The sequence below is a fragment of the Nicotiana tabacum genome, chromosome 4 (genome assembly GCF_000715075.1).
Source record: "Nicotiana tabacum cultivar K326 chromosome 4, ASM71507v2, whole genome shotgun sequence".
In the NCBI taxonomy this organism is placed as follows: Eukaryota; Viridiplantae; Streptophyta; class Magnoliopsida; order Solanales; family Solanaceae; genus Nicotiana; species Nicotiana tabacum.
The window spans coordinates 4337706-4350038 of NC_134083.1; the positions used below are offsets into that span (position 1 = coordinate 4337706).

The 12333-nt window shown below is 32.5% G+C and overlaps 1 protein-coding gene across 1 annotated transcript; it reads left to right on the forward strand.

Annotated features, from left to right (window-relative positions):
* Positions 1 to 6305: 6305 nt before the first annotated feature.
* LOC107819474 (transcription factor MYB80-like) lies at positions 6306 to 9423 on the forward strand. Its single transcript, XM_075251120.1, has 3 exons — positions 6306 to 6938; positions 7425 to 7554; positions 7844 to 9423. The coding sequence occupies exons 1-3, from the start codon at positions 6806 to 6808 to the stop codon at positions 8409 to 8411; spliced, it is 831 nt and encodes a 276-aa protein (XP_075107221.1). The 5' UTR covers positions 6306 to 6805; the 3' UTR covers positions 8412 to 9423.
* Positions 9424 to 12333: the final 2910 nt, after the last annotated feature.

Here is a 12333-nt window from a genome sequence, read left to right on the forward strand (position 1 = left end):
TTGCTATCTGGAAAAAAAATGAAACATCTTATTTATTGTGGAAAGGATATTTGAAAAAATTATAATTTTCAAACTTACTCGTATTTTTGGTATTTTTGGTAAAAGAGTTGGGTTTTCACTAAGATACTTGAAAAGCATGACTATTTTCTGGAACTGTGAACGAGTTGAGCATTTTACTTCTGAGATACATCTTTTATTACTTGTATTATGCTATTATGAGTTGTTGTGGGATATTGTTATTGGACCCGACCTTGTATTAGCTCGTCACTACTTTCAACCTAAGGTTAGGTTTGTTACTTACTCAGTACATGGGGTCGGTTGTACTGATACTACACTTCTGCACATTGCGTGCAGATGTTGACTGCTGTTATGGCTGTGCTCGATGGTTGCCGGATTTGAAGATGTACATGCGTTTCTGTTGTGGCTACCTCTTGTTCATGGTAGCCTTAGATTTATAAAAACTATGTTTATGTACTATTCAAACAGACTATGTACTTATTTCGTTTCCGCTTTGTAAACTCTATTCTTAGAAGCTCATGATTTGTACTACCAGTTCTTGAGGAATGTATAAGATTAAGATATTTCATTACTTAATTGCTTTATACATTGTTATTGGAACTGGTTAGTGGTTAATTGACTTACCTAGCGGGTTGGGTTAGGTACCATCACTACTAGTCAGATTTTGGGTCGTGACACAAATATTATTTCTATCCAGTTATATACAACTACAATATCATACCACTTAAATATAATTTGTATACAAATTTTATACATTATGTCTTTTGTATATTTTGTATCTGATTTATACATAGTAAAAATAAATTTTACACAACTAATTATATATTATACAACTTATCTATAATTTATCTATAACGTTTATATATTATTTCTACCCAGTTATATACAACTACAATATCAGACTATTTAAATATAATTTTTATACAATATTGTTTAATTTTCATACAATATTTAAATAAAAAATATATATAAACAACAGAATATAATTTTTCTATAATTTTACTACAACTTTAATACAATTTCGTAAGTATAATGTATGTCATGTCTTCTTCTTCTTCTTCTTCTTCTTCTTCGAGTTTCAATCTGAAATTCAGCCAAAATCAAGTCTAATCTTCACCAAAACATCCTCAAAATGGAGATATAAACTCCAAACAATATTCTCAATTGTTTGCAACAACACTCAATCCAAACAAATAATAGTTTTTGAAAACTCAAATTCGAATTCAAAGTTTCAAAGCTTATTAATGGCTGTCAATGGTGGAATTGCAACTCTCTTACTGGAATTAGGGCTGATCTTTGAAAGTGTTTTCTTATTCATTGAAAGTTAAGCAAGCAACATGCGTTAATGGAGGTGTGTGGTAGAGTATTTAGAGCTTGAATCTATAAAAATGGAGAGGAATTTTTGATGAAGAGTAAAAAAATGTAGAGGGATTTTTGAAGAAGAGTGAAAACAGGAGTAACAAGCGTTAATGGAGGGAGATACTAAAGATACGTGGGGGGGGGGGAGGGGGGAGAGAAATGTGGGGGGATGGGATATAGACGTTAGAGTGATTTTAGGATTTAATTATTATCATTAAATACCTAAAAATGTACATAATTGGTAATTTTGTATATATTATGTAATTAGATTAAAACTTGAGTTGGGAGGGTAATAAAGTTTGAAATAGTATATAGGAATGTAAAAATTCCATGTTGAATTGGACTGCGCAATTTCCCACAAATTGAGCTTAATAAGAGCCCGTTTGGACATAAGAAATTTTTTACTTTTTTTCGAAATCAGTGTTTGGTCATAAATTTTTCAATTTTCACTTGAAGATGTATCTTGGAATTTTTCGAAAATTTGAAAAACTCCAAAAAATTGATTTTCAAAATTTTCACTCAGATGACTCACAAAACTTCAAAAATAACCCAAAATTATATTCATATTCAAACACAACTCTAATTTTTAAATATTATTTTCAATTAAAAAAAAAATTTACTTTTTTTGAAATTTTACCATTCTTATGTCCAAACGCTAAGTAAGAGAATTTTTTAAATAGAAAGAAATTCTCCATATTAAGCAAAAAAAGGACCACGTGGTTATTCTAAGGAGACGTCGTTACCAAGTTTCAGTAGGGGTAAAGAGAGAAAACAGGCTTAATCATTGCCCAGCATTATGCCTTTTTACTTCTTCTTTCCTTTATCTAAAATTCTAAATCAGTACCACGTGATTAGTGCTGCAACAAAATAAATTCAACTCCTGTCTCTCTCACTACATTCTTACATTAATTCTCATTCCACATAGTATTAATTTGGAGGCTATTGTGTAAAACCGAGGCTATTAAGCATTCCGACTTTTCGGAGGGGCAAATAAAGCAAGGACGTAACTATAAGGAATCAGAATCGAAGAAAGTAACCTCTCGTATCAAGGCCCGAACAAAACACATGTCCTCGGAACTATTGAGACCATGCCCCCCGGATCCGGTTCGAGTTCCAAGACTTCAGAAAGCATTACCAAACGTCCACGCACGATTAATAAAGGGTCGGCTATCACGACGTGAATCTCGGCACGTATCGGCAGCAGATTAGTGATTAGCGAAAATGAAGATTTTTACCTTTCTTAGAATTATACTTAGAGTAAAACTCTCTTACTATATAAAGGGGAAGTTTATTATTCAATTAACATCAAGTCAATATAAACTTGTTCTCTCTGTTTCTAAGGTATTCAAAGGTTATTATTCTTGTTCATAACTTTTCATATATATTTTGGCTACGAATCAAAGATACATAAATTGTTAAGCCCACAATCGAGCCCGAATTCAATACTACTATTGGTTTGGCTAATTATTCTATGTTTTATTTACTTATCTAACATTATTAATCACGTATATCGGATTAATTCGCATATTCTTAAAACAACGTATAAATTCAATTGTTATCTATTTTAAGGGTAAACAAGTTTGTTGGCAAATTTTGGCTGAGTCTTTAAATTTGTACTACCAACATCAGTTATCCAAATTTCAATGCAAATATCTATTAGCCAATTTGCTTGAGACCGAAAGGTAGTTGTTGTAAAATTGCTTAAACCAACCTCTCAAAATCATAATTGTGTGAGATAAAACGTCAGTTGTAATACAACACAGATTAATATACTTAGTGATGTTAGACACATTATATCGGGCAAAGATTACTTTTAGTTATTTATATTCTATCGTCGAAAAAGTATATAAAATCTGTACATTTTTATATATAATGTATGAAATATATATATATTTGACTATTATTTTAAGAGCTTTTTATTTTCGACTGAAAATGTTGAATTCAGGCCTTTAAAGTGATTGGCATAAATGCGTTAACGTTTGGAACGAAAAAGCTAAAAGCTTCTATTTCATAAAAAGACAAATTAAATTAATTTTCTTTGAGTATGGGGTATCAAAAGTCAAATAATTGAAACAAAGGAAAAAGTTAAATTCAGCAAGTGTCACAATCATTGCATATGAGAAAGGAGCAGCCATAGAAGGACATAGTAGTAAGCAATCGATTACATGCACAGGACATTCTGTACTTTTGAAACCATAATTAGCACTAAACTAAACCCAACAATTCTAACTGGACTTTCCCTAATGATGACTTTGGTTCCCTTGTTAAAACACAATTTTTTGTTCTTGTGCAAAGCAAAAGTGGGGGAAAAAAAAAAGACAATTCGATTCATAAAGTATTCCACGTTCGCGTAGCATTCAGGGAAAAATTGTATTCCAAATTATATAGACAGCATATCCTGATACAAGCATTAATAGTTGATTTCATAGCTTAAACCGGTGACTTATACATCACATAAAAATAACTTTACCCTTAATCCAATACTCCATTTCTAAACTTTTCCACCATTTTTTATAAAAGTTTACAGCATATTTAACTTGTGCTAGGTTACTGAACTTATCTTTTAGACTACTTAACTTATCTTTCAGCTTACTAATTTATTTATTATTAAGAATTATTTATAATTTTCTTTTAAGTAACCTGATCAGATAAATTTCTTTTACGTTTTCGGTGTATAGAAATTAAAATCAATAACATTAGCAGTAAGATGACTTTGGCTCTATACTGCATCCTCTTCTCCGACTAATTGTTGAGGGGGAGAACATAGACACACATGGACCACCTGTTTATTTAGATGTTTAAACTACTACTATATGAATTTTTTGTTGCAAATCAATCATATTAATTTGTTCGTAATCATGACTCTTCCAATGATCTTACCCTTCACTTCTCCAGCCAAAATTAATTAGAAACATCATATTGTTAGTACGAAAACAGTTTCATGCTCCCTTCATCCGAGCGTGCCTACATATCCTCGATCAATTGATACAGTTTAGTTACTACTATATTAAGAGTCTGAGCCTGAATTTTAATTTTATGTGTTCTGAATTTTGAAACGATAACTTCCAACATTAATATTTGGATTAAAAGTTTAATATATTGATATATTTAATAAATTACCTAATGCAAATATACTATTTACGTAAAAACTACTGAATTTAGCATCTATATCTCCGCTTTTACCTCCGCCTCTGGCTCTTTTTTTTGTGGAACACGAGATTTTCTTTCCAGTCACTAAGAATAGGTCAAATATAATTTTTAGCTCACGCCATAAACTATTTATATTCAGGGCTGAAAAAGTGTATAAAATTTGTATAATTTTTGTATATAACATACAGAAATGTATATATATACAAAAAAAAAATATATTTTTTCGACTATTATTTTGAGAACGGTTATATAGTGTCATTTTTTCATAAAAATAACATGGCTTTATTATATGGCTCTACCTTGATTCATTACAAAACTCGTACGCAATACTTTAAGACGGACGTGTGTTTTATGTGTAAATGATTTTAGTTTTAACAATCTTTTTCTAGTAACTCAGAACTGGTAAATGTATTATAAAGTACTTCGATATTTAGATATTTAAGCAAAAAGAGTACTCCATCTTTTACTAAAGATCAAATCTGAAACTTGAAATTACACTCGAACCCAAAGGTTTCACACCGGCCATGTCATAAGACATTTTGTTTAATCTAAGTTAATATACCCCCTTCGTTCTACAAAGATTCGCTGGACTCAAAGTATGATGTTTAACCCGTCTAATTTCGAATTCAGAGATTGATTATTACTGTAATTTTTTTTTGTTTAAAATACAATAACAACACAGTATAATCTCACAAATGGGGTCTGGAAAGGATAGTGTATACGCAGAACTTACCCCTACCATGAGATAGAGAGGTTGTTTCCGATAGTCTCTCAAAGTATGATGTTTAACCCATCTAATTTCGAATTCAGAGGTTGACTATTACTGTAATTCTTTTTGTTTAAAATACAATAACAACACAGTATAATATTACAAATTGGGTATGGGAAGGATAGTGTGTACGCAGAACTTACCCCTACCATGGGATAGAGACGTTGTTTCCGATAGTCTCTCGGCACAAGAATTTTTGTTTAAATAATTTTTTGTATTAAAAAAGTTTACAAATCACAATATAGTTTTAAAACAAATTATACTTAAACAAAGAATAATTTGATTTAAACAGTAAAAAAATAGATTACGGGAAAAGAGAGAGTAAGTCCCACAAGTCAAGCCGATGACACATATTGTCCGCTAGAAGCCTGTCATTTCTTTTCCTCGACTCACCCTCCATTATGGTGTCACATACACTCTCATCTTAGGAATTTTGAACTCTCACAGAGAATCTTTAAATACCACATTTATCAGCTCAAATCATAAACGTATTGTTCGCTTTGACCAAATAATTTCCTAACTTTGTCTTTTGAACTATGCCGCATCTAGCTTAAAAATTAAAGTATGGAACTACGTAGCTCGTAGACTATTTGTGCAAATTAGAGTTTTAAAATTAGAATATAGTAAAGACAAATATGGTATTGGGTGGCTCCCGCTGTAGCAACGGACTGATTGGAGAACAGATCCAAAGATGTTAAGAGGACCCAATTTTTTGTATGTAAAAAGCAACCTGTCAATTGCTCTCTGGGACGATAAATCCCAAGTAGGGACATTGTAAATGGCACATGGGCCCCTGCATTTTCTGCATGGCTGACTCGTGGTTCTTGGCCAACCCCTATACAAATAACATTCGTATATACAAAATTAGTATATAAACAAATAGTAGTAAGTACAAATTAATGATGTTCATATATAGAATTATCGGAAACTCCGCCTATATGAGTTTGCTCACATTATCGATTTCAAGCTCAGAACTTCCGAGTTAGAAGTAGGATTACAGTAAGCTAGCAATCATTATAAAACTTGTAAGCAATACTTTATCGGTTTCAAGCTCAGAACTTCCGAGTTAGAAGTAGGATTACAGTAAGCTAGCAATCAGTATAAAACTTGTAATCAATACTAAAACAAATTGAAATTAAGGTCATCTTTCTCAATCTGTACTCTTGAGTGTTCAGCTCCTATTATAAGACATAGAGCCACACATCATTTCTCTTTACCACAAACCCTAATGGAGTGTACTATTTCTTTTTTAAGAGGGACCCTCTCTAGCTCCCACACTCATGGCTTTAATTTCCATTGAATTAATATAACTTCATCAACAGCCAGCCCATTTTCTTGATTGATCACTAAATAAATTTTTTTTTTTTTTTGGGGGTTAGATTATATATAGGTAGAGGTGCCAGCTGCTTTCTTTGGGTTGTTGTTTCTTTGTGGAATCTGTTACTGTTACAGTACTCTCTGGTTGTATATCTGCATTTAGCAGAGAGAGGGATATATACAAAAAGAGAGATGGGGCATCATACATGTTGCAACAAACAAAAAGTGAAGAGAGGGCTATGGTCTCCTGAAGAAGATGAGAAACTCATTAAGTACATTACTACTTATGGCCATGGTTGTTGGAGCTCTGTTCCTAAGCTTGCTGGTTTGTTTTTTACTTGATTTTCTGCTCTTTATTCGAACCACATAAACAAAAACAAAACCCCCCTCTTCATTCTCTATCTTTGGTTTTTTTTTTAATAGAGAAAATAAATCAACTTATGCCAATCTTCTTGTTTGTGTTTGTTCACAAAGGCGGATGCAGCCTTTGTACAATGGGTTTGATTCAGTACTTTCGTCACGAAACAGTAAAAGATCACTGAAATTTCAATTCGTATCTTACCCATGATTCAGTTTAAGAACGTAAAAGATTGAATTCATCAAGTTTAAATTTTGAATCCGCCTCTACGGGTTTGTCATATGTGTTTTGCTATATACATCTAAGGTTTCTTGTATAGTTCATGTACATGCGCCTCTCTAACAAACACCCAAAGATTTCTTTTATTTAGGCTTAAAGCCTTAGCTTCAAGACATAGATTTTCCCTAAAGTTGTTGTTTGAAAGATGACTTTATATATTTTTGTACGGTACAGGGCTTCAAAGATGTGGAAAAAGCTGCAGGTTGAGATGGATAAATTATCTCAGACCAGATTTGAAACGTGGGAGTTTCTCTCATCAAGAAGCTGCACTTATCATTGAACTCCACAGTATTCTTGGCAACAGGTAAATATCTTCTACTTCTTCTTCATCATCATCACCATATCTTCTTTGACTAAAAAACGGGCAGCCGAATGTACAAAATATCATGTGTTCACTACAGAGTTCGAAGGAGGATCGCACTCTAAGGTATAATATAGACAGCCTACTTTAACATAAGTATTACTGGCTGATTTCACGACTCGAAACCGTGACGAATAAGAAAGAATTCATTTTTGTTAGATAATTAGATGATGATGGTGAATTATATTTGTCATTTTACAGTTTCATGCAAAGTGACATTTTGTCTTTACAGGTGGGCTCAAATAGCTAAGCATCTACCTGGAAGAACAGACAATGAAGTCAAGAACTTTTGGAATTCTAGCATCAAGAAAAAGCTACTTTCTCATGGAACCCTCTCTGATTTCTCCATGATTTTTCCTAACAATCTCACAACTACAAACCCTAATCCCTCTTTTGAGAATTTTTACCCACTCAACTCCACTCCTATTAATTTCATGCCAATTAGCACAAACTCTCCACTAATTCTACAAGTTGACCACCAAATGAATAATAATCATTTAAATGGGGATTTAAATTTAAATCCAGTGGTACCTTCCCTTATTAATCCTTTGTCATTTGACTCAATCACAAATGATCCTACTTGGGTTAATTTCAACTATCCTCATCCTCAACATGATCTTGATAATTATAACCAAAATGTTCTTATACAAGGCAACTCCGATTCCATGCTCACTTCTAACATTTCTTTGAATTACACTAATGGGGAGAATTTCATGGATTCAAGAAATGCAGATATCAAAACTCACCAAGATTTATTGATGGTACGTTCTGTTAATTGTGTAACCATCTTATTTAACTAAAAGGTTTAAGCTGTTAGAGAGTGTACACTTTTATATACTACTAAATTATGTCTTCAGCTCGTCGAAGGGGAGCCTTCGCGTAACTGGTAAAGTTGATGTCATGTGACTACGAGGTCACGGGTTCGAGCCGTAGAAACAGCCTCTTGCAGAAATGCAGGGTAAGGCTGCATACAATAGACTCTTGTGGTTTGGCCTTTCCCGGACCCCACGCGTCGTGGGAGCTTAGGCGCCGGGCTGCCCATGTCCACTCACGTGAACACAACAACCGCTGTGATCGTCTCATCCTGCTAAAAGCTTATGTTGTTAGATGATACCGCTTTTATTTACTTAATTATATCTTCAGCACGCAACGTTGCTTCCCAAGCTTTCTGAAATGATAAAAGGGAATGGTGGCATTGTGGAATCATCACCTCCTGCTGCTTCACAACAGATTGAGTCAATGGTGGTTAGTAGTCTCCCATGTACTTTCCCAAATGGTTATATCCATCCACATTTTGGTATGAATGGAGTATATGAAATGGAGCAAATAGAATGCATGCACATGTCATCTAATTTCCCATCATCATCATCACCATCATCATCCAAATCTTCACCATCATCATGCAATACTCAATTTATGATGAACCCTAGTCTTCCTACAAGTTGGGATTCATAGAAACATGTAATAATTGGCATTTGTGATGTGATTGTTTGGTGCGTAAAAGGTTCCCGGTAAAGGTGAGTGTGTTACAGGGATTTCGCTACAAACTCGGGCTAAAATATGTATTAAACATCTTATTTTTTGTATTCTCAAGTATACTATATGTAATACTGTTCCAAGGGAATTAAGGGAGATTTTTATGATGAGGGAACAGCTTAAAAGGAGATCGAGGGAATTAGCTAGTTTCATATTATTATTGTGCAGTTATATAGTGTTTTGCATAGAGAAGTTGAGAACTTTCCAATTATGTGTTATTTTATGCAGTTTCTTTGTTCCCTCCCGTGAAATTACTCTCTGTAACAACAAATATTTGTATTGATCAATATTAGTAGTTTCAATATGTCAATATCTGTGTTTACTTGTGGAGCCCCCTGGTCACAATTTTCCTTCGCTTCATGTAAACAAAAAGATTAAGAGTTTCATTTTTATACATTGACATTGTGAAGAATTTTAACATTATTGTATTAAAAAAAAGATAATTGCAGATAACCTATCATAAAAAATAGAATTAGTTACTTGAAAAATTAGGCAAGTTATCGACTACAACATGTTAAAATAAATTAATAGTAAAAAAATTTTATACACGAAACTATATAGAGTATATATAAGTTAAATCCAAATATTAAATACAACGGAAATGTTACAAGCAAGAACAATTAAAACCTAAAAAGGAATATTCTAACTACAGTCTTGTCACTTTAAGAAAGTTTCATATATTAAAAGACAATTGTTTGATTTAAGTAATTGTATGGCTACACTTGTATAGGCTTTTCCTAATCGCTAATAGCAAAATATTGAATGTGTAAATTTCATTTAAAGCGAAGCTATTTGCGGATACTAGATACTGAGGGGACCATTGTCCCAATTTTTGAAATAGTTTCTATGCCCCTTGCTAGCTTGTTTGGTCAAGTTTTTCCAAGTTAAAAAGTATTTTTTTCTAAAGTTAGAAGTGTTTGGTCAAGCTTTTAGAAGGAAAAAAAATATTTTTGAGTAGAATTAGAAGCAATTTTGGTGAAGCAGAAAAAAGTAGATTTGTCCCGGAAGCACTTTTTGAGAAGCACTTTTGAGAAAAATGCACTTAGAAGCACTTTTTAAAAGCTTGGTCAATCACTAATTGCTGCTTAGAAGTACTTTTTAAATTAATTAGTCAAACGCAAACGACTTCTCACCAAAACACTTTTGAAAAAAAAAAATACTTTTCAAAATAAGCAGATTTTTGCAGCTTGGCCAAACAGGCTATAATTCTTTCTACTCTTTCTTCTTCGCTTCTTATTTAGACTATCATTTTTACCGGATAATTAATTAATGATTATTAATGCAAGAGGATCATGTGCGGGATTTGAGGAAGTTCTTCCAGAGGCTTTGCAAGTATGATTTGAAACTAAATCCGGCTAAATGTGATAGGAATATACGGATGTGCATTGATTACCGCCAATTGAAGAAAGTTACCATTAAAAATTAAGTATCCGCTGTGAAAATAATATTTTACACTTTTTTGTGCATAGAACTTAAAAGCCAAAATATAATTCAACGTAAGTTTCTACATTAGATATATTGCACTTCTTGTTACTAAATCTTTTTGACACCTCTTAGTTTAAATTATATGCCAGTCAATATTCAACCCAATCATTATTTTTTATTTTATTTTTACGCTTAGTTTCGGATGATAATTCATATTTTGTCATTTTCTTTCTTGAAAAAGTTTTTAAAAAAAAAACAATGAAACCGTGTTTGGTAGCTTCAGAAAGCAAAATTTTCATGGAAATTATCACAGCAAATTTGGAAAAAGGGACTTCAACCAGTTTCCTATGGTTTTCCTCAGCAGATGTAAGCGATTGTGGTACTGTTTCTTACATCCTAATCGATTTCTGCATGTTACTTTTTTAAAAACTTTGAAAAAGAAAATACGTTTAATAATTGCGTAGTAATATTTTCTGAAAAAAAAAAAGAAAGAATAGTGAACAACTTTTATATTTTCGAGTCCTTTGAAATTTGTACAAGGATGGAGCTGTCAATCCGTGCAGATAATTCTGATCAGGACATTATCTTTAAATCGTATAAATTATATTCAAATGAAATCTTGGGTTGACCCCTCATAAAAAAACATGAAAGTACGGAGTATATAATTCAGAAAAAAGATGACGCAACTGTACTTTGATTTTTTAGTCCTTATACAATCTTAGTGCAGGTATGTACGAGTGTCCAAGATACAATTGTATTTAGCTAAGTAAATTGTTTTAATGTTTCGTAGCATTTTCAACTGGCATGAGTATATACTCTATAGCGTCTGCAAATAAAATTTGATAAGGAACAAAATATTTTCTATAAGAGCAATATCAATTCACTTGTATCATATTGGCGACTCATTTACATAGTCGAACAAATAGAAATTTCCTCATAGTGGCAATGTATTTACATACTTGAACAAATAGAAATTTATGGAGCACAAAATTGTTACAAAGAAATTATATTTATAAATAAAAAAAAAAACCATTAGCAAGAAAAAAAATTCTTTTCTTTCATCACTAGGGGTTAAAATGGAAAAAGTTTAAAGTTGAGGATCCGATTGGCAATTTTCCACATTTCCTTCTTTTTGTCAATTTTCGCTTGTCCTGGAAAAATGGCCTAAGATGAAATCCTGCCTCTAATCAAAGTTTGAGCCCGTGGAGAATAAGGGGTGCTACTATTGATTTTTCTTGCCCTGTTGACAAAACTTCAAGTTTAACCAGTGTTGAACCTCGCTTGCCCAATGGGCATCACTTTTGACTTTGACCTTACGAGTGGGGCAAGCAGAGTTCAAAAATCAAGATCATGCATTTCAAGGTCTATTAGCTGTAATTCCTGAAAATTAACCTGAGGTTTGGTATGGCAAAATGCCATATATTCTTCTTTTCTGGTCTCTCGAGGTATTCTGATTTAGATCGTCAATTACTTTGGAGTCATAGTCAAGAATTTGAAATTTGGTGTAAAAGACGGGTTACGAGTATAAATTGTAGAAGGAATAACTGATAACAGTATATTTGAAACAAAACTTCACAAGAGATGCACACAATCTTCAATACTAAGCTCAACACATAATGTTGCACTCCCCACAGTTTATAATCTCCAGTCTCCAACAAAACTTAGAAACATCTCTTCACAATTATCACTGTTGTGCAACTTGAAATATGTTGATTAAAAAAATAATAATAATAATAATAATAATAAAGAACAAAAAGAAGC

Coding starts and splice junctions, on each gene's coding strand:
- LOC107819474 (XM_075251120.1), top strand. CDS start 6,806: ATGGGGCATCATACATGTTGCAACAAACAAAAAGTGAAGAGAGGGCTA. Junction 6,939..7,424: donor CTCTGTTCCTAAGCTTGCTG/GTTTGTTTTTTA, acceptor TGTACGGTACAG/GGCTTCAAAGATGTGGAAAA. Junction 7,555..7,843: donor CACAGTATTCTTGGCAACAG/GTAAATATCTTC, acceptor TTGTCTTTACAG/GTGGGCTCAAATAGCTAAGC.